The sequence below is a fragment of the Astatotilapia calliptera genome, chromosome 6 (genome assembly GCF_964374335.1).
Source record: "Astatotilapia calliptera chromosome 6, fAstCal68.1, whole genome shotgun sequence".
NCBI classification, from domain to species: domain Eukaryota; kingdom Metazoa; phylum Chordata; class Actinopteri; order Cichliformes; family Cichlidae; genus Astatotilapia; species Astatotilapia calliptera.
In genome coordinates, this window is record NC_137427.1 from 17,220,103 (window position 1) to 17,245,892 (window position 25,790).

The 25,790-nt window shown below is 40.2% G+C and overlaps 1 protein-coding gene across 9 annotated transcripts in view; it reads right to left on the reverse strand.

The window, feature by feature from the left end:
- Positions 1 to 24,813, reverse strand: part of palm3 (paralemmin 3) — a 34,946-nt gene extending 10,133 nt beyond the window's left edge. For 3 of the 9 annotated variants that reach the window (XM_026170621.2, XM_026170620.2, XM_026170616.2), the window contains exons 1-3: positions 24,268 to 24,700; positions 3,270 to 3,322; positions 2,666 to 2,746 (exon numbers count right to left, since the gene is read on the reverse strand). In XM_026170621.2, the coding sequence (XP_026026406.2) occupies positions 2,666 to 2,746; positions 3,270 to 3,314 (126 nt within the window). In that variant the 5' untranslated portion in view covers positions 3,315 to 3,322; positions 24,268 to 24,700. The other 6 variants (XM_080302836.1, XM_026170622.2, XM_026170618.2 and 3 more) reach the window with 5 other exon arrangements.
- Positions 24,814 to 25,790: the final 977 nt, after the last annotated feature.

The following is a 25,790-nucleotide window of genomic DNA, read 5'->3' on the forward strand; positions in this document are numbered from 1 at the left end:
TCTTTGACCTCAGTAAACACTTTCCTGATGACTTTACTGGACTCAAACACTGTTACAGGTCACATTAAATGGAACATTATTCATTTTATAAATTATAGTAATTTTAAGACTCAGACAGGAGGATTATAAAGGGTACTTCTGATTAGTTAACAATATGTCACTCACAAGTGGTTAGCCAGTAAACATGCAGCTTCGTATCCATCGTGTCTAATTTCAAAATCCCACAATAAAGTGGTCAGGTTTCGTAACAGGACAAACCAGCAGCTGAAATCATGGTGACTACATCCTTTAAAAAAAAAAAAACAGACCGTCTATTGTCTAGGCACACAATCAACACACTGTATATAATTTCAACTCTTCTGCCACCTTAAGATACCAACACAAGACCTGACACAAGAGGTGTGCGCACAACTAATAACTCTGTAGGAAGATCTTTTAGATGCTTCACAACTTTTACTTCGAAGGTATGGTAATAAAATGATGAAAACAAATAAATGTGACTTGGGACATATGTTTGAATCAGTGAAGTTGAAAAGCTTTCTAATATTGTACTACTGGATTTAGCATGATTTTTAAAGAAAACATGGTATCCAAACAGTCAAATTATTGACAGGTTTGAAAAGCTCTGTGATATTTTATTTTTGCATTTGTTGAGTATTTCATTTGGTGGATTGGCCAGAAACCAAGAGACTTTTTTTTTGCTACTTGTTAGCACAGGGGAACAGAGCTGTATGAATTTATATTTATCTTCTGTCTTTTATTTTTTTATTATTCTGATTTATTATGTTTTGTATACATATAGATATGAAATATTAAATAAAAATATTCTTACTAATGTGATTATATTATACTACAGCAGTCCACATATAAGTTTAACAGCACAGTCAGAAAGTTTAACAAATGACAGTTAGCACACCGCTACTAGCCTATTTAGCACGAGGCTAACCTGGGCTAGTAGAAATTAATAGACTACAAGAATATTAATAAAACAGCTTCAGAAAATGAAATACCTACAGATAGTGGTTCAGCAAGGTTAGATAAGTTATATCTGGAACGTAGTGAAAGCAATAGAGTTAAGCTAGCTTACTGTTAGGTTACTCTTACTGTGCTGTTAGGTTATGGAACCGAGTTAGCATATTGCTAGTAGTGGTTGCTACCAGCAACAGACGTTTAACTGAAACTCAAGGCCTCTGAACTAACTGCAGGTGGCAGTATAATAAAACAGGAAAACAGTGCAGTAATATTTCATTAACACTTGCGCTAATATATTTAATGCAGTTTGGGGACATTTAAAATTTAATCTTGTTTTACTACAAAAACTAACATTTGATAATGTTATGATAATAGACAGATTTTGTTGACATGTACTGTATATTCTGAAATTGGCAAAAGTCAATATTACCATATTTTAAAGGAAATCCCAGTTGGCCAAGAAAATTGCAACTTGTGAATCTCTGCTTAACATGTCTCTAGGCACCTGCTTGTGCAGTTAATCGAAGCATTACATCAAATAACCTTAATTTAAAAGCACATATCTGATAAAAACTGCTCAAACCTTACCTCGAAATAAAGCATGGCATATAGAAGGCATAGATTTCTATTGAGTGTCATGTCTCTCTATTAAAATGTCTGGTCAAATCAATTCCAGCTGACACCGGGTGAGCTCTATCACAGTCCTCAATGTGATATAAATCTTGTAAAAGTGATATCTCTCACTCTGTAATACGAGGCGATGTCTGCAATCTTCTCAGAAACCGCTCTGTTCCAGATTATTGGCCCATGTGTTCATAATCTGGCCACCGTTGGCCAGTAGTTTCCTACTCAAAAGTAAACGTCACAATACCATCTCTGTGTTTTCTCCTGCTGTGCAGGACAAGCCTAGCTCTGTTCCCCTCCCTGTGCCTTTGGCTAGCTAGGCAGGCCCCTCTAAACTTCTCTGCAGGTCAGGAACTGCATATAAGCTGCTACTCCCACTTATCAAATCCTTGCATCTAACCAGAGGTTAGAGTCAATGTCAAAGCTAATGAATGTGCTAAAAGCTGTAACGATAATAACTCCTGCGAGACGGCAATACAATCATGTAAGATTAATCGCTGAAGCCTCTTGCACATAGACTTTTGATCTCAAAAACGCACATTTGGAGCACTCTGCACAAATTCACAGGCACACACAATATTCTGCTACAGGATTTATACTGGCACACACATGCATACCTGCATGCACACAAACACTTTCTGCACAAATTTCACAAAATTTGAGGAATGTGCCCCAGGGCAGCATAACACAGTGGAGTAGGAAGTTGGAACACCAGTGTGGAAATGATGTGAAAACAATAGAGCAGCTCTGTAACTATGTGAGTGTGTAAACACACACATAAAAACTGATTTCAACAAAGGAAGGCTTGCCGCTAACCTTGTGAGAGAGTGACAGGGCGAGGAAATGTGCAAGTCTGTACTTACAGCTCATCCGTGTGTCTATGTGTGAGATACTGAATGTGAAAAGGAAATAAATTTGGAGGCAATCTGCTTGTTAACAAGCTGGAATGAGCTGGAATGAGCCTACGGAGGATTTTAGCTGAGTGAAATTAAGGCTGTGTCTCTCTGTGTGAGTAAGTGTGTAAATGAATGAGACAGGTTAGCTCATCCTGAATACGTGTGTGTCAGACCTTGAACTGCCGTAGTCTGAGCTTCTCATCCTCCTTCTCTCTTCTGGATCTGTCCTGCTCTTCCTGCAACCGACGCTTCTCCTACAAAAAAGAAGTGGAGGAATGCGAAATATGGCAAGGAAAGAGAATAAATATGGACATACTTAGAGAGTTTAGTAGAAATGAAGAGAGGCAGCAGGAAGATGATTTGGAAGAGTAAATAACACATCAGAAATAAAGAAAGGTGAGAAGCAGCCATGAAGAAGAAGTTAATGGAGAGGAGAAGTGAAATGAGGACACCTATCTAACCACCCATCATGTCATAGGACACTGTCACTGTGAACATTAGGTGTACTCTATTTTACATAACGCTCAAAGCAGCTGTTGCCTGGCAAACTGGTGTTGTTTTCGTGGGACCGGGGACAGACTGGCTCAGCACGCAGCACACTCATTAAAATATTTAAGAGTTAAGGACAGCTCTAAGAGCACGGTCTCTTCACCCTCTTTTTTTCCGTGTATGCAGACAAATATGTGTGTGTGTGTGTGTGTGTGTGTGTGTGTGTGTGTGTGTGTGTGTGTGTGTGTGTGTGTGTGTGTGTGTGTGTGTGTTTGTGTGTGGACTCACAGCGATGGCCTCAATGCGCTGTTTGTATTTCTCAGCCTCATCCATCTCGGCACCTGGGACAAAAACAAGACGGGATAGGAGCAAAGGTTAAAGATCAGAGGTTAAACAAATATGAGGCGAGTCAGCTGGATGCATTTATGCTCAAAATGTACCATATTCACTGAATTGAGAGAATGAGCTTCAGCACTTATTTTGGATGAATGCTCTGGATTCCTATTATGTGTTTCCTTTTGTTGAGATGTCCATGTTATGCAGTTTTTGACGAGGTTTTTGTGTTCTTGCAAAAAACGTCTCTTGCCTGAAGCAGTATTTCATAAACTTTTTTCAAACTTTTCTCAATAATGTTCCTCCTTTGAATTGTCTTCTCTAAGGGAAGTAAGCCCGAGCAGCTCAAAGCATTTTCTAGTAAAAAAAAAGAAGACATCTGCATAATATGTGTCATTGAACATAAAAAAAGACTTAAAATACTACTCATTAGCTGTTTAAATCCATCACTAAGTTAGTGATAAACAGTATTTTCATGACTTTATTTTTGCTGTGTTGTAGCATTGTTTTTCTTCCTCTGTCTGGTTTAGAAACTGGCTAATGACAGTTACAAAGTGCATCGGAAACAGAAATACTGAACATAAAAATGTGGCTTGTCAAACATTTTTATATCAACTTACAACAGTTTTGTTTAAAAAACATGCATAACTGATAGGTTTTAAATTAACATAAAAATCACAAGAACCCTCAGCTCTATTTAGACTAACACTAGGGGTTCTAGTACCCCCAGTTGAGAAACACTGGTTTGAAGAGTGTATAAAGATGAGAATCAAACAACATTTCTGCATTGGTCCCCAACTCTCGGAGTGCAGTTGAGTCTCTACATCAGAGGACAGCGGCAGCTAATGAGCGGTATCAAAAATCAAAGGCAGGAATTTAGCCTTTGCTATTTGTGAAGTATGCAGCTGGACTAGCATTACTATGTATCCTCATTATCGGACCCAATATGACTCACGATCATCCGCCCAAAATGTCTTTCCAGTACCCCCATTAAGCTTTTTGTTTTTGTCATGACGCAGCCTCAGGCATCTGCAAGAAGATAAGCACAGACAATATTTGTTTTCCCTTGCAGCTGACACTCTGTGGGATAATATTTGAGTTACCCCAAACTAGGAGCAGAGCCACACATAGCAACCAGCTCACGGCAACTCAGTCATTACCGACTTCCTGCCATCACAAGCCATAACTCTCCATATTTTGCTCTCCACAGAGTGAAACTCTTAAAATAAAATTTAAAAATAAAGTTAACTTCCTAGGAGAAAAACAACACGTATTTCTGACCCGCATGTAATTCAGCACTGACTAGGTTCCATAAAAATATAGGAAACATAATTAAAACAGTTATTGGAAATTGAAGTTTTTGGGGGTTTTTACCCCACAAAATGACAGCAACATTTTGCTTGTCACCGTCAATCCTGTGTGGTATGCTAGGAGTGCTGTCCTACACCAGTAAACATTTAGCCACCAGGGTAACTGAGATGTCACACTGGGACAGATCTGACTAATGCAGGGAGCCGTTTCTATACCAAATGCCACGCTGTCACAACTACTGCTGCTAATCGCCATCACAGCACTTTGAAGCGCAAAATATGTGCTTACCAATGCACAACATGCACTCGCAAAACACTTTCCAGATGCATAACCTGTAAAACCTCATAAAGATGGCAATAAGCACACCAACAGGAAGGTTACATTTCAGAGATGATGCCAGATTTGAGACTAAAATAAAACTTTATCCTGGCACATCAAATTCAATAAAATTAAAGAAGCTGCCAGAATAAGCCTTGACACATCAACTCTTGGACACATTGCTTGTTTTTCCCCAAAATGCCCTCCCCATCCTGATACACGCACATTGCAAATCAGGTCTCTTTTCTTTCTTCCCAGAAGGCAACCTAGCACTTTAGCTTATGTTGCTCCTAAAATATGGTAGATCTTTCAGGGCTTATCATAGCAAGAAACTTTCTCTTACCAACACCTGAAGGATTCCTTTTGGCACCCTCCAGGAGTGGGGAAGGTAGTGGTGGTGGAGGGGGAGCGGGAGCGGGACTCAAATAAAATATATGAAAATGTGCATGCACTTTGTATGGAGAGGGGAAACAGAGAAAGATGGAAAAAAGGAGGAAAGAGAAAAATTTTGATGAGGACACAACCTCCAGCATGGCTCTCATTATTCTGCCGTTCTCTAAAATGTGCACAAAGTAAAAGCATCAGCAGAAAGACATGGGAAAGTATATACATATGCTATATATACAGAGACAACATAGAATGCAGCCTTCAAGAGCAAAAGAGCAAAAGAGGTAGAAAGAGACAAAATCTTATTGTGCCAGGGTTTTGAATGACTGAAGGTGCAGTGACAGCTTACAGTATAACCCTCCGTGGGGAGCGGCGGCTTGTGTCTCATCAGGGCTCCAGGAGAGCGCCTAGAATAGCAGCCAGAGATAAACAAGCAAACACAAACAAGAGCTTTGATGAGGAGGTATTGAGGAGCTCCCCGTAGACACACAGACTTCGATAATTAGACATGATACAAGAGGGTAGAGAAGGGAAGGCTGACAAAGTCAAAAAGTTAAGAGACTAGGAAAGTCAAGCTGGCTGAAGCTACAGAAACGGAAAAGATGTAAGGGGACGGAGGTGACATGTGCAAATGTAGCAACTGCTCAGGGATTGTGATTTCTTATTGTCACTGCGACTTATTGTCAATGTGACTGACCTGTAACACAAAGAGCCAGAGAGAAAACAAAGGATTTAGAAGAACAGATCCTGATTGTCATCAAACTCAGGTCAGTGGGTTTGCAGCTAAACCAAAGAATAAATTTGTAATCTGGAATTTTAAAAGCCTGGAAGTGGCGCAAAGAAAAACATCCAACATCTGGAGAACTGATTTCCATGCCCTCTGGTGAGGAGGATTTCAAAACCAATCAGTCAAGCTAAGTCAATTTTGTTAATACAGCTCCAAATCAAATCCACTGACACTGTCTAACTCTAGAACCTTAAAGCAAATGCGCTACAAGCATATTTTAAAAGGATAAAAAACAGCACGATGTGCATGATGGGAAGATGTGTAGGCCATATTAGAATAGATAGAAATGGTAAAACAAAAACAAAAATCTGATTTGTGGGGACAGCAGTCTAAGCAGAAACAACCTGACTTCCTCCTCCCTTGCCATCTCTTCCAGGAGGACACCAAAGGTTTTTCCAAGCAGGCTGAGAGGCATAATCTCTCCAGCAAGTCCTGGGTCTGCCCCTGGGCCTCCTCCTGGTAGGAAATGCCTGAAGCATCTCACGCAGGAGGTGGCCAGGAATCATCCTAGTCAGATGCTTGAACCTCCACATGGGGGATATTGGCTTGAACCCCTCTTGAATGACCAAGCTCTTCACCATGTCTCTAAGGGACACCCTGCCACCTTTGGGAGGAAACTCATTTCTGCCACTTGTATCTATTATCTCAATCTTTCAGTCTCACCCAGAGCTCATGGCCATAGGTGAATGTAGGGACATAGATCGACCAGTAAATCAACAGCTTCACTTCACCACAGCTACAACGTCCACATCACTGCTAACACCAAACCAATTTTCAGTCTCCAGTTCCAGTCTCTACTCACTTATGACCAAGACCCAAGATACTGATACTCCTCCACTTGGTAGAGCTACTTATTACCAACCCCTAACTGGGTAATCCATCCTTTTCTGACTGATAACCACGGTTTCAGACTTGGAGGTGCTAATCTTTATCCCGTTCTCATTGACACTCGAATGCAGACCACCCAAGTACAAACTGAAAAGTCAAGTCAACAACCCCCCCCCCCCCAAATTAGGAGTCATATGAATATGAAATCTTTTTTTAAACTATGAATCTTTTCACCTCAACTGTGAATATTAACACGACTCCCACAATCATATTCTGGCATTAAGAAAGCCCAGCAGCGCATAAATGTGCGGGACTTCAGGGCCTTTGTTAATTTGGCCTAAATCCAATACATCCCAGAAGCAGACAGCGGCAATTAAGTCATGTGGTCATAATCATAGTTTTGCCACTACAGCATTTAATTACAGATAATGCTTCACCTGTAACACCTGCTACATGCCAGCTTAGATCAGTTCCATTAAACCAGATTTGGTTTTGAATGCTGTAATTTGCGTCGAACACAAAGCTTGCCAATTGAAGCTATCTGCTCTCAGTGGTATGACCCTCTATCACACACACAGACACACACACACACTCACACACAGTAGTCTGTGTGTGTCTAGCAATGCTGAGATATCGTTAACAATAACCATTTTGCCAGTGAACCAAAGCAGTGTGAATGTGGGCCAACATAAACAATACAAGGACAGGTTGAAGAGCAGAATTCAGCCATCAATAACTTTGTTTTTCAAAGTTCTAGATGTCGTAGTGCTTTCCCCTCTGTGACATATAAAAATGGCTGGTATAGAAAAGATCTCTCTTGAGAAATGTAAGGGTCAACTATCCACTATCAGAAATAAATGGCAGCTTCAAGGGATGCAACCATACATTTGCTTAGCGCCAGTTGACCGATTCACGCTGACTTGCATCAGCCTGTTGGCCCTTCTTGGACACTTCAATGAACTGCTAATTGATGTGTTCATTGGAAGGCTGAGGAAGTCGAGTTGCGTCACCGTCATTCAGCATTACCCCAGCAGGGTTTCTTTACAAACATTCCTCCTGCCCCGTTGCAAAAGAATGTGGTGCATATTTGCCGTGCATGCATGTGTATGTAAAAATGTATATTTGCCTAGTGGGGAGTCATGAAGTCTGTATACCAAGTGCTTGTGTAGTGACATTAGCTCTGTGGGAACAGATGGAGGAACAGTAGGGTGTCTGCAATGCAAACTACAAGTATTATAGAATTACAGCTCGCAGTTTGTGCTGTTCTCTGATCCACACCGACGGGGAGTGCACAATTGACTGCATATGAGACTGAAAAATGGGAAAGTTGGGTAGTGTTATTTCTAAAAGGCAAGGCACTTAATCAAAAGACCAGAACAACTTCCCTACAAACTTTGATGTTCAGCTAAATCACAGGGCGAATGTAAAGAAAAGTCTGAGAAAATACCACAAAAACCACTTTAAAAAGAAAGTCTCTAAAGAGTCTGCGTGGGATGCAATCAGCACAGTCAGTGTTACCTGATAGGCAGTCATCACATGCATCAATGCCTCATGTTGGTCTCTATTAGGTGGAATACAACCTATAGTGGTAGGAAAGATGCAATGTCTATAAGCTTGCTACATGGGTGTCATAGAAATCTAAAGGATGTTTCTGAGCTCAGAACCTTATTTAAAAATAATAAATGACTCAAACATGAGAGCAGCAACTGCAGTGAAGCATGGAAACTGAACTTTTGGTATGAGACTAGCAAGATTGTGACATGGTGCACTTTGAGTCCAGACATTGCTACATTGGGATAAATGACTGACAAAGCTCCTGTGATGAACAACTGGCTTAAACAGGAGCACTATAACACCCTAAATATATTTTGGGGAAATTGCATCAATTTAGTCAAAAACTGAGATTATAGGGGAGGACGGTGAGGAGAGGGAGTCACTGAAAGGCCACCCATTTACATTTTGATTGTGGGTGAGGATGAAATCATGCTGCTGACAGAAATACAGAGAAGCAGGGTGGCCAGCACCGCAAGTTTCTGCTCCATTTTTTTTAAAGCTCCTTTCACAGTTCATCCTATAATGACGCTAAGAATACCCCCTCATTAAACTGCTTTTCCTGGTTCAACCCGAAGCAAACAAAGAGGGTTGACGACTAACACAGCAGTGTAGGTGTGCAGGATGGCGTCCTGCTATGCTGGCTCCCTGTTTCACACAGATGTTGATTCAGCTCTGTGACTGGCTCTGTTACAGGCTTAAAGGCAACAATAATCACATAAAAATGCATAATGGCAATGTATGACTATGTGAAAGGGGCTTTGAAGAGATGTGGGGATGGAGATGGGAGATCAAAAAAATAAAAATAATATAAAAGAAGGTGCCGACTGAGAGGAGTGGGGAGCAGATAAGTGTGCGGTATCGTGTGTCCTCAATTACTATAAGCTTACCTAAGTACTAACAGTGTTAGCTTTTTTTCTTTCATAAAAGCAAACCTCATACGCTGAAATCAAGTATAAAGTTTATTGCATCAGCTTGAGGCTCATTTACAATATTGCTTCTAAATGTCCTATTTGTGTTTCTGTTCAGTATTGCTGTAGTTCTTTTCAGCCTTGGGGAATAGAGTCTTCAACTGTAGCATTTAAACTGCAGAAAGGAATAGTCAAAGATGACAGGAGCAAAAAAAAAAGGTTCAAAAACACACTGGGACTAAAAGTTCAATCTGGAAAGTTTCACATTTTCTAATCTGTGAAACAAAGAGAGACAGACAAAGTATTTCAAGGCCACCGCAAGTTCAAAATATCCTTCCACCAAAGTGCTTGGGAACAGGAAGAGCGAAAACATCATCCTTCGACAGGAGAGCGTGCAATCTCACCGACCCTGATCTCTGAACCGATGCATCCTCTGCTTTCGTCACCGGCTCTTGCTCAGGAAGAGGCAGATTTAAAGAGCCTGCAAACTTACTGTAAAACAAATTAGCAGACTGAACTTCATTTGGAGACGAGTCAGTCAAAGAAGCAATTATTCTTTAGCTTGAGGGATGGACAGAGCAAACTGTAGTAAAGTGCTTTTTCATCAGCTATTGACTTTTGGTTGCTTTGCAGACCCAGCAGCAGAAATTACTTATTGGAGATGGACATCCTGCATATCTAGATGGAAATAAATCTGACACGCAGTGGGAAGGTGTGTTTATGTGGGTTATGTGTGTGTGTGTGTGTGCTGTACATGAGTGGGTGGTATGAGTGGAATTTGTGTAGCTTGGATCGTTCTGTCTCAAAAGCACACGGCCAACATCCTCTGATTGACAGTCCAGGCCAGGGAAATGAAAACACCACATTCCACTGCTCTGTGTGTGTGTGTGTGCACACGCGCGCGTGTGTGTGTCTGCGCACAAATCACAAAAAAAAAAAAGTTTAATGTGCAATTTGTGTGTGCATTCTAAATCACAGAGCTAACAGTGTAGTAGACACCGGAGCATGTTGAGGATTATCAGAATCAACAGCAGACATCACAGAGCCACTCCAAGTCATTTATCCACTTCATAACTCCAACTACAACCTAGCATCTACGTAACAAAGAGGATAAAACAATTTGTGAATATAAAAGCGCAGAGAAAATCATCCACCTACGAATCTCAGATTTATCAGAGGGTTACCTTTGCAGATGCGAACAGTAAGCTTGCACAAGTCATCACAAGGGAACGCATTTGCTTGAAAGCATCAAAGGACTCACTGCAGGAGGATATCAAAAGACATGTTCCAGTGGCTAAGACTAAAGTGAGTTTAATGCACTGACAATCTGACTAAACAGTGTTGAGAGAGGAGACAGTGATGGAACAAAAGCACCTCCAAGGAGCAAATCTCTTTGCTCTCATTTGGTCTCTTAAGTTTTACAGCAGTGAAAAAGATTCAGCGGGATCAATAGGATCCTGTCAGGTAATACACTCACAAGTGCATGTGTGCGCACACACACACACACACACAATAGAGTCTCTGTTGAGCAGGTAGTGGGCTGGTCTTCGTTCTGCCCGCAGTATCCTGCTCCAACATAGCACACACCCACAGAACTCCATCCGGGGTTGTACCTCAAAGCAAGTTCAAAGATATGTTTTTGCGATCTTGCTCCACTAAACCTAATTTCTGCAGTAAGGGCAAATACAAAGCTGCTTATAAAATATTTGAATCTACCAAAGATTTGTCAATATAGCTACGACCACATTCAAATTAAATGGGTGATGTTGTCAGCTTATGAACTTATGACCAGTCACAAGTCAGGAAAGATCTACTAGCAGCAGAGCAGACACATTTTACAAAGAGCAAACTATATATATGAACTATGACAAGGTTAAATACGTTACATGCTAAAAACAGCAGCGTTGTTCCAGCCCTAGCAGCACTGTGTGAATGCGTGTGTTTTAGGAAAAGTGTTCAGTGTTCAGATCGTAATATTAAACTGTCTGAAAGCAAGTAAAGAACAAATAAACAACCAGCAAGAAAACCTACGCTTATACAAAAGGTCAACAACTACAAAGAGTTGGACATGAAACAATGGAAACAGATAAGTCACATCTGTGAGAAAAAGAACAACAGCAAGGGTTTAAAAATACTTGCAGTCAGTGGTTAAAAAGAAATTTATAGATTGCATGAAAAAAGGGCTGACTCTGCTGGAATCTATATTCCTCATGATGCTCGCCAGGAAAGACAAAGATTTTAAGCAGTCTCTGAAATCTATACACCTCACTATCTCTTACGCAGGGCTGCAGGATATTCTGAGAAGGAATGAATGATGATGCAATTTTCAAAGAGGTAACTGGTCAATTGGAAGTGATTTTCATATGTGCTGGTCTCTTATCTTGAACGTAACCTGTTCCTGGGCAGATTAGGTGGGCAGAAAGTGAATCATATTCATAATCCTCGGCTGATTCATGAACTCCGGTTGTGATTCTCTTTCCCAACTGGAGTTTGGTTCACTTGGTTTGAAGCAGGGAGAAAAAGTTACACACTGTAACCTATTAGACCTGGAATGTCAGTGCTACATGGATCCATGTACAGAAATGAAGCAAAGCGAATGATAGGGAGCTCTTTCTTTATGGAAGGTTTAGTTTCTTTTGTGTCACAAATAGCTCAGAAAGGTACAGGAAATACTTATTGGGAACAATTTTAGTCAATACTGCAGCTTGACTGAATAGTGTTATCCTGTATCTGACAAAATGATCTACCAAGTCTGCCTTGCTGTGCCTACTGACATATTCTGTGCTGTTAAACTACAGTTTGTGCAGCCATTATGTCTTCAGGCAAACACAGATGGCTGAAAGAATACTAAATACCGTATATGGCTACCTACTGCTCGATGCTGCCCTCCGAGTGGTTCTCAAGACGGGCAAGCTTCTGATCACTGGCTATGTCAAACTCACCATCTGCCACACACATTTAAAATATTAAGTCTAGATGGATTTGGGGTGAGAAATATCAGTTCCACAGCCATTAGGCTGAGCGACTGATCAAAAGCGACAGCATGGCGAGGCCTTTGTTAAGACCTTGTCATCCACTCATCAAATCAGCAGAGGGGCTGCAGAGATTAACACGGTCATCCAGAACATACATATGTATGATGAAGCTGAAGAATAATGCGCGACGCAGCTTGGATGAGTCATCGTGGCTTACTGAGCATGATTAACATGCAGGATTATCTGTTTTATCCAAATGTGAAGAAGTCAGATTGCTGTAAGAGTCTAACTGTACGCACTTTATAGAATGGCTCAGTTTTAGAAGTGTCAGTGTGCGGAAACACCTCTGTGATCTGAAGGTTTGTGTGAAGTCAGCTCAGGCAGTCTTAATGTAATTAAGAGCTAACAGGGGATTATTATTTTGTACTGAAGATTTCATAATGTTCACAAAGATTATATTTAAATTTGGACTAGATTAAGGTAAAATTTCAGTATTTTTTATTTGGTCTGTAAAGTCAGTGAATCTCTTCACGCCTTAAATTATGGTATGTTGGGTTGGACGTCTCTAAGGAAAGTTAACATTATACAATGTAACGACTTTGCGATTGGGCTATTAAAAAGATAAAATAATTGCATTTCATTTATCATCCATGATGCACTGAACACTTCCCTTAAGCCACCACTGAAAACCATTAACTTTTGAGAACTGTGACTGTATAAATGAAAATCGAATTGAACCTAAAACGAAGCACAAAATGTTAAATTGACCTTTTGAACATTGAACAAATTATTTTTAATATACATTTTTTGCTACTATTTGTGACATTTTTGTGCAAATGACAGAAAATGTGTTAAGAGTTTTCATCTCAATGAATAAATAAAGGCTTGATTCAGTTTGAGTGATGCGAATTTTGTCATCAGAGGATCAGCGCCCTCAAATTTGTACTCCAGTACTCGAGATGTACTCTTCAGGGACTTGAAAAAGTGAACAACAGTAACTGCTCATCCGTGGTGCCTGTAGCTGTTTGTGTGCATCCACAAGTGAGCCTAATCCCAGCCTCAAGCTTCAATTAAAACAAAACCAGTAGTTAAACTTTTAGTTTTACAGCTAGTTTTGTTTGGTTTACTGCAGTCGATGACAGTGCAACTTAGTCACTGCTTTGAAAAACACAGCTATGAGAGCATGATGAGTGGCCATCTAAAACCACCCAAGGTGTGCCTTTATCCACATCTTCTTAGCTGTGGACAGCTTGCAATTAAGCCCACGCACTTCCAAACACTATAGCCACTGTCCCACTGCAGGGCCAGCAGAAACTGCAAAGGAATGCAACACACTGTTCAGCATGTGGGTCTAATAAAATATCCCTATTAATATCACTAAAGGTTTCAGCCGTGTTTCCCTGGCCTAGGTGAAACCCATCGAATTGACAAGGAAGATGTTTGCAAAATGACCATCATGAAAGCACTGGCTAATAGCTGGGTTACCACCCAGCTTTTTGTTTGCATGTAGACTAAGTCATGACCCTGCATGACAGTTATAAAGTGTCACCCTTAAACTGTAAGATGCGTAATCACTGTGCTTTCAGTGTTTTGGTATGCACAAATTCCCTCTATCTGCAGCTACGAAACACTGTGCACAGGTAGTCAAGGTACGTATTAGTTTTCCCGATAAGTAGGAAACCACTGGTTTTTAACCCTGAGGTGGAATGCACCGAGTGGGTGGTGTTACACTCAGATGAGTGAAGATTATATGTTAGATGAGGCTTCACAGGAAAGCGAGAGAGGGTAACTCGATGTCATTACAGTCATTATAACCTTTTACAGTATATTTCACTTTGGTACATGGTGCCAGTGTCATTGCAAGACGTATACTGTTTACATAATAGCTCTAGAAGTGTAAACTTGAAATGAATCTGTAATTTTAAAATGACTAAAACCTCCTAACTTGGAGGAGCAGGGCGAGCTTCAGAAATGAAAAAAGTAAGGGGAGATTAAAGAAAGCATAAAAGACAGATGAGACGGAGACATAAAAGGAAGTAGAGAGGTTAAAACAAGCGGGAGAACAAGAATTAGAGGAAGTGAAGTTAAGAGGGGGATCAGAGTTTCAGACACCTGTTCTGACAAGTCCTGACAAGACACTTGAGGCAGTAACACCACTTTTAACAGTCTACCCGCACACATTAAGTTCACACCAAGACTCTTTATAACGCCCCTGTCTTCATTCTGTGCAGACACATTCACAACAAAGCTAGAATAAAACTAGGAATGCGATAGTAATTTCACCTGCAATAGTGCACTAACAGTTAAAACTGTAAAATAGTCATTTTTCCTAGAAATACAAAAGTGACATTCACATTGTAAGTAAATTACTGAATATCCTGAAATAACCTTTGATGATATCCTCTTATAAACGCTCTATTCCATAAAAAATATTGGACTAAAACTGAGTTTTAAACTTGACACAAGCTTATATACCGAAACTGTTCACTAAGCATAAATTTAGTTTGGAAAACATACTGGGTACTTTTGACTATTCATTCATTAGAACCTGATAAAACCATATTGGGTTTGAAAATACAATTACTCTTGTTTTGTTTAGACTTCATTTAGGAGCTGATGTGAAAAGGAGGCTTCAACTAGGCTTGGACAGACTGGGCTTGTTCTTTTCAAAGAGCACTTTAGAAGCCTTGTGCACTGGCAAAATGTCATCAAAATGAAGGAGAAGACTCTTTTCTCCCCAGCCCAAAGTGGCTCTGCCTCCTCTGCTCAATGATGCACGCAGGCAGTGAGGATGTTCATTTATATTTCTGCCTTCAGGTTATCTGTTTGTGCTGCTTTGTGGTTTAATCATTCACCACTCTGTGCATTAGGAAACTGTCGACTGTGTTAACTGAAAGCAGGTCGTGACAGGTGGCATTCATGCAGCAGAATCTAATAAACAAAGGCTGCGAACAAATTCTGAATTAAATACTAATCAATTTTAAAATGTATTTCTTGGCTAGCGTACTGATGATGCAGACTGGGCCAGGACTTCATTTATTTTCAAGTCAGCACAGAAAAGTCTGGGAGTAGAACTGAGCGAGTACAGTGAAACACATCTAATGATCGTTATCAATGATTTGACCTCTTTTTGGTTACTAAGACTTATGATTGTGTTATTTTAGGATGTTCTACTCAAGTATTTTCAGACTTTCTATTCCCACACAATTCTTGTCCTAAGTACTCTCTTTGCACTTTAGGCAAGAGTGTGTTAGACATGTATTGGCTTGCTTCTGTGATCTGTCTGCTTGTGTGCCGGATTAGTGCGTGTATGTGTGTGTGTCAGGCAGGTTTGGAGAGGAATGCAGGACTGTTGTAATCCAGTCTCGGTTCATTTTCGCTATTGTCACCGAGTCAAAAGCCTGTAGGCCTGTTTGCCACAGGGCCCCATAGCTCAGTCATGACTACAGACATATTCTCACATATAGTACTGCAGCCTAAATCGTTTTTAAAACAACAACGGGACAACACATCATTAGAAAAGCAATCTGTAGATACAGTGAAAAGAACTCTTAAAAGATCTTTAAATTTCAAGTTTTGAAATAACCTAAGGATACAGTTCACTAAGGTAACAAAATGACCTTGGAGTTTCAAAGTGGTGTTTGTTTAAATTTGTTCTGGAGGATATCCAGTCACCTTGCAAATGTCTAGTCAGGCAACTTAATGTTTAACTTCCCTCCTTCCTTGTAATCATTGTGGACAAGCAAACACAATTTCAACCAATCATTAAATACGTTAAAGACAATACACTGATCCTTCAATCCATAGCTGTCAACACTCTCAGCTTACCATTATGTAAACACAATGTTAGAAATGTGACATGATTTTGCTGCATTTCATTTGGGCATTATCAGTGCCAGACTTAGCTAGGCTGATTTAGTTATTATGGTATAGTTTATCCCCGGATGTCAAACTCGTTTTACACAGAGGGCCACATACAGCTTACTTTGATCTAAGGACGGCCAGATGAGTCAAACTTGTAAAGATGTTTAACTACACATTAAAATGCTGTGTCATGGCAGTGAATGAAAGACATCCGTCATTTGTGCTTAAATTGTAACAAACAAATGCGTAAAATTACAGGTGAAGTTCTGGTAACATAGCTAGTTTTTGTTATTTCACAGAAGAAAAATCCCTTCTTTTTCTGTTTTGTTAAATGGGGGCCCGTTGTAGAAAACAAAACATGTACTATAGTTAAATTTCTATAGTAGATAGTGGGGAAAAATGAAAAAGTCTACAATTTAAGCTTCACATTTTTCAAAGTGTCCTTGCCGGGCCGATTCTAGCCCTGGGGCATTATGTTTGACAAACCTGGTTTACCCTACCAAAGAGTCTAACATTTTTAAATATTTTTTAAACATAGTCATAGACAGTTAGGGAAATCTGTCACTTAAACCAGCGGTCCCCAACCTTTTTTGCGCCACGGACCGGTTTATGCCCGACAATATTTTCACAGACTGTCCTTTAAGGTGTCGCAGATAAATACAACAAAATAAAAGTAGTACCGGTACTGAAAAAAAAGAAGATTTATTCATAACACACGTGAAAAGACCCAGGAAAACCGAGTTAACGATAAAAACGATAACAAAATAACGCTGAAAACCGATAAAAACCCTGAAAACCATACATTTCACACCTGAGCCTCTACTCTCGCGGCCCGGTACCAAACGACTCATGGACCGGTACCGGCCCGAGGCCCGGGGGTTGGGGACCGCTGACTTAAACAACCCTCTTTTTCAAAATTAACTTTTTCTACTGCTCACTGAGTGACTCTGCTCTGCTGACCTTTGGCGTTCCTCAGGGATGTGTTGTAGGACCTAATGTTTTCTTTAACATTCTTCTTTTAACAACATATTTTTCATCATTATGAAAAAAAAAACCCAGAGAAAAATGCACACCTCACATATTCTCAGACTTCTTAACTTCAGCTTTAACATGTTTAGTTTAGTTTGGATTGCAAACACAAGCGCACAGACACACACTCATACTTATGTAATTGTTATAAACAGCTGCATTCATGTGTAATGGTTGTCCATAGAGACGCCTGCTCTGGCATTGTGGAATAGTTTATTAGGCTAAATAATTAACTGCCTTATTTATCTTGAGCTTATCTAATAAAAACATTCAACAGTTTGTGCACCTGTGTCTCCGTCTTCATCTCGGGCTCTTAGAGCCACCCAAAGCTGAGTGGCTCTAAACACAAGTGGAGTAAGCTATCACAGATAAAACAGGGTTTGCTGCTCTTCTTCATGTTGCCCTCAAGCTTTTTTTGTGCTGATATGCTTTTTTTGCCTCACATTTGTAGTCTGACGACTTCTCCTTTTTTTCACCCCTGCCTGGTTCCTTTGCTATTGCATAGAAGTCTTTTCCTTCAGTAGTGTTTGTTCAGTCCTGATTCCAAAAGAAAGAACATCTAATAAAGCAGTTCTCCTTTTCTACTCTTCTCGGAGTTTCTTGATTTTACATTTGGTGTGCGGGATTTCAATTAATGGGGCTTGTAGATGAAGATGAACACATTTTCTGAAAAGAATCCATATACACATTTCTTCCTTCGTTCACACAGATGTGACACAGTTTTATACATCTGTCCCCTGGCCTTTGCTCCAAATCACTCCTTGGGTAGAGTACAGTGTCGTTCATCTTGATTTTCTTTTCCACTTAAAGGGGATCTATTACAATTTCTCCAACTTTCAGTCATTCACACACACACTATTATCATGTTGGATGCTCATATTTAAAGATGGCCAAAACTGCAAATAATAAACTCATTGTCTGTGTAAGTCACCCCATACTTGAAATGCTTGTGCTTAGATACTCTTACATGTGTGATGTCGGACTGGGAAAATTCATAATATAATCATCTTGGCTTAAGGAGAGGTTCAAGAGCTAAAACTGCTCATTTTAGACAAAAGATGATGCTGCACCAGGACACCAAAATAAAATAAAAGGGGTTGTTTTGTTGATCACATAATGCTTATTCTGTGAATACAATGAAACTTAAGAATTAAGAGGTAGATAAGAAACCACATTAAGAAACCATGACCTTATTCACTCATATCCTCCAAATGTAGAACATTACCTCCTTGGTTCCTATTTATCACATAAATCCAAAATCCCACTCTTAATATGAGGTACATAAACTCCACAGGTCATGCTATCTCAAGTCCTCGTACACCTCAGACTTTCAGTACAACCGATTCTGCAGTGGTTGGATGCATTAGTTATGGGCATGAGAAGGAGTATACAACACTAGTGGGTGGTTTTGTGGAGTGGTCTGGGAGAAATAATCTGCTTATGAATGTGAATAAGACCAGAGAGATGACCTCAGAAGGAAGAGGACAGCTACACAACCCATGTCTATCCTGGCGCAGGATGTTGATATGGTGGAAGAGTACAAGTACCTGGGCGTCCACATCAACAACGGGCTGGAAGACCAGTGCTGTATACAAGTTAAGGCTGCATACAAGAACGAGATGAGCAGGCTCTGTTTCTTAAGGAAATTCAGATCCTTTAATACAAGCAGCAAAATGTTGGAGATTTCTTCCAAAAGTCCATTAGTGAGTGCAGTATACTTTGCTGTGATCTGCTGGGGATGCAGAATCAGACCTGCTGACACAAACAGACATAATCAACTGATTAGGAAGGACGCCTCTGTGACTGGCTGCAAACTGCATACTTTTGGAGGGGAGAGGAGGTCAACGAATAAATAGTTTCCCATCACTGACTCATTGTATCCCCGTTGTTTGTTAATTTAGTGGCAGCAAGTTGTGAAATGATTTTGGTCCCTTAGCTTGTCAGTTTGTGGACTGAGCCTACCTGGTTGGAAAATGTTTTACGTACGGCCAAAACTTAACTACACCACCTTATTCTGTACAAGAATGTTTGGTTCTTTGCAGTACTGAAATCTATTAAAATGGTGTAAATGAATATTATTTCCAACCATATATGCTTGAAAAGTCTTTTGTAGCAGAAGTATAGGCTTGGCAAGGGTTTCAATAGCAGCTGACTCAATAACACTTTACCACACTAAACAGGCTATTAGTCAATGTATGAAGGTAATAACTCTCTTTATCTACAGAGCCAAACTTTGGAGTTGGCCATTAAAGTCTGGCACGTAACACCTGCAACTCCATCACAAGCTCTGTGTCTAGTTAGACTTATTGACAGAAATCCAGTAAGAGTGAAGAGTCCAGTAAGAACAAAACCTTTCAGAGCAGGTATGATACACACGTTTCTTCAAATATCCAGAAAGGTTACAGCTCACAATCTCTCATGGTTGCCATTAGACACGGAAAGGGGGTTTAAATGCAACTTCAAAACAACATGTTGAACATTAATTGGTATAAAAACTCGTGACTGCAAACAATTATACAAAATAAACTTCAATAATAAGGGAACAAGTAATATGGATGGGTTTCCAGGTACAGACATCATCATGTGTTCTGGACCTTTCTTTACTGGGAGGGGCAGACGTAAGAGCATAGGACCTTTCTTGACCAAGCAGTAGTTGTACTAATTGTATTTTACTGAATAGCGGACAAGGACACATACCTCTAGGCAGCAAAAGAAAACAACACATGTCAACCCCCTCTGATGATGAAAATACCGTGTTTATGCTGTGATTGCAATAAGCATTTCTGCCAGGACTAAACCACAGCCACCAAGCCCCTACAGACAAACTATGCTTGGTACATCAGTTATATTTTCAGTGTGGGATGTAGATCTGTCACTGGCAGTTTGTGCAGTTCAGCTACAGGTGAGGTTCTTCCAAAATTAGTTGTGAAGTGGCAGTGAGAAGATGTGGTTTACCATATAATTGACTAGACAAGAGCATCACACATTGGCTGCAGCTATGGAAGGATGCCTAACATTAGACTGATTTCTGGAATCACAAAAATGTGAGAAGACTTCAGCTTCTCCCACCACAAAGACACAGACTCACCAAAAATGTGGACACAGTCCTTTCAGTTTTGTTTTTTTTAATTGGGCTGTTTTGTTAAACCACTTTAGTGCACATAATCTAAAACATATCCAGTTCCTGTTTTGCAACCATGCTATTCCAGTGTTTTAAACATCCAATACTTCAGATAAAGATTACCACATTGTTCAGAGTAATTGTTGCGTACAGTGTGCATTAGTGGGATTCTTTTGTTACATCTGTGCATTGCTTGATGGCCAACCTGACTTTGTAACCTAGTAACCACAACTGTGGGCTTTTTTTGTTTTGTTTTTTCTGATGTCTTGTGGTTGTATTACTTATGTTATCATCTTTGTTTCATTTGCAGATAGAAACACCAAATCATTCTAGTTTCTGAAACAGAGCTGCAGCTAGCAGTTACTCTCATTGTTCTCCATTATTGATCAGTTGTTTGGTTCGTATCACCCTCCCACATTTCTAAAAGCACAAGGTTTGTCATGGAGCGCTTGTGTTGTTAATTTATTATCATATAAAGAGTAACACAAAGAAAAATCACAACTGAGACACTGATTCAGATAACCTTTTTGGATTTTTGCTTGAAAATGTACTTAAATGATCAACAGTTTTGCACAAGCAGCAGCTTAATTTGCTGTTAATTACCATTGTATGTCCATCAGAAAGGCCAGATTATCCTGTGGCGGTTCATTAACATTCCTTTTCTATGTATAAATTTGAATTTTACAAGTTGACTTTCCTCCAACGTTTAATATATGATAAAAGCCACAAAGGCACAGGTGACATCTTAATGAAGACTGCAATCTTACACCACAATTTAAAAAGAAATGCATTAGAGGGATGTTTTAAATGCTGGCAAGCTAAGAAGCTAAAGTATTCAGACAGCTTTCAGGCAGCTCTGATATTTCTTGTTATCTCCTCAGACTCCTTCGCTGCCATAACACATTACTTAACTCCCTAATCCTTGACCGCTTGATTAATACTTTTCTTGTGCAGACAAAAGAAGGGATCTTTACTCTTTACCCAGTAAACTGAAGATAGTAAATGTTTTTCCATCCACCCCCTCCCTGTTCGTACTGTCAGCGAGGATTTTCTGAGGCTTTAAGTCATTATTATTGCAAATGAAAGGAATACCACACACAGGCGTTGATTTGAAGAGAAAAACAGTCGTCTGTGCCTAAACAAGACAAGCTAAAGAGACCTGACAAAAAGATGAATCTTATACCACTGTTGATAGCTCAGTATTAGGGAATGGTTGCCATGTGAGGCATCTTCGAAGTGACATGGTGACATATCGCTGAAACATCCTCCAAGGTCATGTAAGCAAACTAGGAAACAATATTCTAGGATGAACTCTTCTTAAAGGGAGAATCCATCCTTTTACACAAATCAATATCTTCACTACTAAAATCGGAAAAGTTAAACTAGGTTATATCTTGAAGGTTATGCTGGCTTGGGCAAAAAGATTTCTAACAAGAAAGCCTGTGTTACAAACAGGGCATGTCAAGTTTTAAAAACATAGCAGTGCAAAAAGCTGGAAGGCTCTAACCAGGGACGCTTTTAAGTTCTGTTTTAAAGCTTGGCCCATATTAGGAACTAAGTAAGAATCTATCCATGTATGATGTCTTTGATGCAATACCTAATTGGTGGAGGAACTGCAGTATGAGTCATAAAGTCATAGTGGGACACAACAGCTTTGCCTAAAATTCGAATTCCAGTTGCTAAAATTTAAATACTGGCAAATGAAACCTAAACCAAATAATACTAGAATGCTGAGACCTTTCTGTCGCAATAGGAAAGACTAAAAAAAAGCTTTACATGTGACCATTATCATAGTAATCTGTTGTTTGCACAGGAACCAGCTCTGCCCATGCTCTGCAATCTGAGTCTAATTCTCTGTTTAGCCAAAAAAATAACCTGAAGCAAGATGTGCATTTTGCACACTGAGATAGAAGCATGAGGCACAGAGTGTGTGTGAGGTAGTACGCCCAAGCAGTACCACACAGTGAGCAGAGGGAATCATTAATCAGGCAAAGCTCCACAGAACATACTTTTAATGGAAAAAGTTGCACTTGTGTAAAAAGCTCAGCTAAAATTTGACAATGTGCTAACAATCATGGAGGAGTTGGTTACTGGTGTCAATGCTTCAGTGAGGGGCAAAGAAATGTGTAAATCCAATCTCACTTAAACCAGGGATGGACAGACTTTCACGGAGAAATGCTGGAGGCGATTTGACAGTGAGGAATTTCCCTCCTGCTGGAAATTCATCCATCACCCAGTTTGCCAAGCAAAGAAGTGGTGGGTTTCATCACTCCCAGCTACACTTTTGTCTCCTCCCCTTTATCTTTCTGTTTTTTAATCTCCCTCTGCCTTGTCAGAGTCTAACTCTCCAATGCTCTTTTCAACAGGATTTGAAAAGATAAAACTCTTGCTGATTGGTGGTGCTGACGACCACACAGTCTCTCCTGTCCTTTTATCTGCCTTTAACAGCCCGCTCTCTCTTCCTTTTTGCACTTTTGTGTAGATTTCTGCAGATTCATATAAAATCTAAATGCTCTGCAAGCGACGTGCATGCGGATCTGGCTGCTATGGTATATTGTTTGTGCATCAAAGATAAAACTTTTCAGCTGAACAACAACAAACAGGCCGTCACTTTTTGCTACACAGGAGTTGGCTTTATTACTATGACACAAAGCAAGAGAGACTGCTGTGACAGCCAAAATGCAACAAAGACATCCACACCATTAAAAGTATGAAATTAAAAAATACCCTTCATGCATGTTTCATTTGTGTCCACATAATGTGGAACATTCGAAGGCTATCTTAGACAGATGTGCTGTCTGGCTTCTCACAGAAGATATTAGCGAGTTTAATGGTTATTTAAGATAAAAATAAAACTGTCACTGTGCAAGAGCAGAAAAACACAAGTTGGAATCAAACAGATGAAAATGTGACAGCAGCTGAATGCAGCACAACTTGCTCTTGGTTGACATTTCAGTCTCCTTCTTTCTCCAAATGGCCTCAAGGCCCTCAGTCCTTCAACCTGACAGAAGACGAGCCATGTCTGGAGCTCCTGCTGGGCGCTCGGCTTGTAAATCAGTATACTCAGCTGCATGCTAAGCAGCCTTTGTTTGATAGGCTGCAAGTTAAATACTGGTTGTTTAAAAGCGAAACTCAGAACACAGATCCTGCATGGCTGTTGGCGAAAATGATGAAACAGCAATGTGTTCCGCTGTAAGTTAGTGAGTCATGAGAGCGAGAAAAACAAATGTGTGGTTGATCTGATATGCACACCTTAAAATCTGCCTGCTGTGTATCCGTGTGCGGGGTGTCTGCGAGCACCGCTGGTGACATGCAGCTGCAACAATAACTACAAACATGCAAAAAGATGGAGCCTCTATCTCAAACCACATTTCTTGAAGCTACTCTAAATGAACTGCAGACTTGTGCCTCATGGGCGTAATTACCCTATCTCTCAAAACTGATAGAAAGATATTGGAGAACAGAGACGCAAATAGTCTGATACTTAACTGTGAAAAGTTGGGGGTTTTTTGGTGGGGGGTTAAATGATAAAGTCCTAACATGCAGGACCAAAATTTTCTCTGTGAGTTGTATTAATGTTTTTGATCAGGATTAAAGAAACTAAAGAGGGTCCGAAAAAAATAACATATGCGACCCTTTTAAAATTATTTCTTAATGGCTTTAATCAAAAGGTAACTCATTAATGTAGAATGCTTAACAGAGGTCAGACAAGTCAACAGCAGCATGGGCTGTCCCAACACTGTGGCTGGGCTCACTTCCACCTCTTGGCTCAAACTCAAAAGGTGTCAACCGACCACGTACACCAAATACTTGTTGCAAATCATGCAAAGAATATTCACGGGGAAAATGAAAACATTACGCTGTTACTCACCAGCTCAGGCTTGCCCGCTTGATGATATTATAAGTCCAACACGGTGGGAAAGCTGAATTACACAAAATAGAAAAGTTAAAAAAAAATGCGGGGAGAAAAAAAAGTGACCCTTCTTCCGGCTCAATCAATTTTATGAAGAGAGCAAGAAGAGTTACAAAAAATGCGACACAAACTCCCCGGGTAGTGTAACTGTACACCTGAGTAGCTTCAGCGCGGAGCTGGCCCCAAAATGTGACAGTCGTCACATGGAGGCTGGACGACGCGTCGTCAAATGTGTGAAACTTTTTACTTTGAAAGAAAATAAAGTCCTCGTCAAACAGAAAGCGCTTGAAAAAGTGAAAGAGTCCTGCCTTTCGGCGCTCTCCTGCTCTTCCAAACCCGCTTTTTTGGAGTGTATGCGTGTGTGAGGAGGACCAGAGTCGGTCTGTCCGGCGGTTACCTGACTCCAGTCATTACCGTGAGGCCAGCCCTCCTCACAACAGCAGCTGCCGCCTCATGTTTCCTGGTATTGTCGCTCTGAGTGGCTGCAAAACCGACAAACAGCTTTCCTCAAAAGCAACAGGTTGAGATGCTTTCCTCTTTTATTTGCCGAGGACTGAGCTGTGACCTGCGGCTCTGGCTCTGATCCGTTACATTAACATAAGAGTAACGGCGAAAACTCCAGTTACTGTAGTATTTACTTTTCTTTGCGTTTCCTTGTAGCTGTGTAGCTGCACTGTATTAAACCAAGTCTCAATGCTTGTTTCTCGTAGGTGTGCAAGGCCAAGTCGTTTAAAAGGTATGACCATCACGAAAGTCTAACCAGGGTATGAACAAAAATATAATTATCATTATTAGCATCCCTTTCAGTTTCAGTTTCATTAGTGGCAAAATTAATATGCATGCTTTTTTTCTCTCTCTCTTTCGTATGTGTGCAGAGGTGGATGCTATCTGATTTGAACCCGCTGTTAGATCTGCAATACATTTACCCAGTGGCAGCCCCATCTAACACAGCTAGCCCAGCTTCCTGTCTGTTTTCAAAGGAAAAGAAGCTTATTAAAAATAACCGAACTCAGAGCAATTATAACACTTCAGAGGACTGCGCAGTAAAAGTGCAGCTAATTGCATGTAATTAGGTAGCCTATATATTGTGGTCCAGCTTTATGATTATTTGTGATGCTGTTCAGCTCCTTTGTGTTATGCTGACAGGTGTTTATATTATTTTGACCAGTCTTTATATTAATCACACCTCTAGCTGTGAGGTGAGTGGGTGGTATATATTGGATTGCCCAATATGTAGCTGTAAAATTAATAGACTGTAACTGCTCAGGGCTGCATTAAGCTATGCGTGTATTTATTATTTATATAGGATGGGAGCCAGGGATTAGATTATAAAGTGTGACCTGTGGGTCATCTGCCTAAATGCTCCTGAGTGTCTGATGTAAACAGGTGCCTGAAATCAACTAATTCAGCTGCATTCTGGTTGCTTGATGGAAACACGAGAGGCTGTTCGGAATATTAATAAGCAAATGAGACAAGGGTAA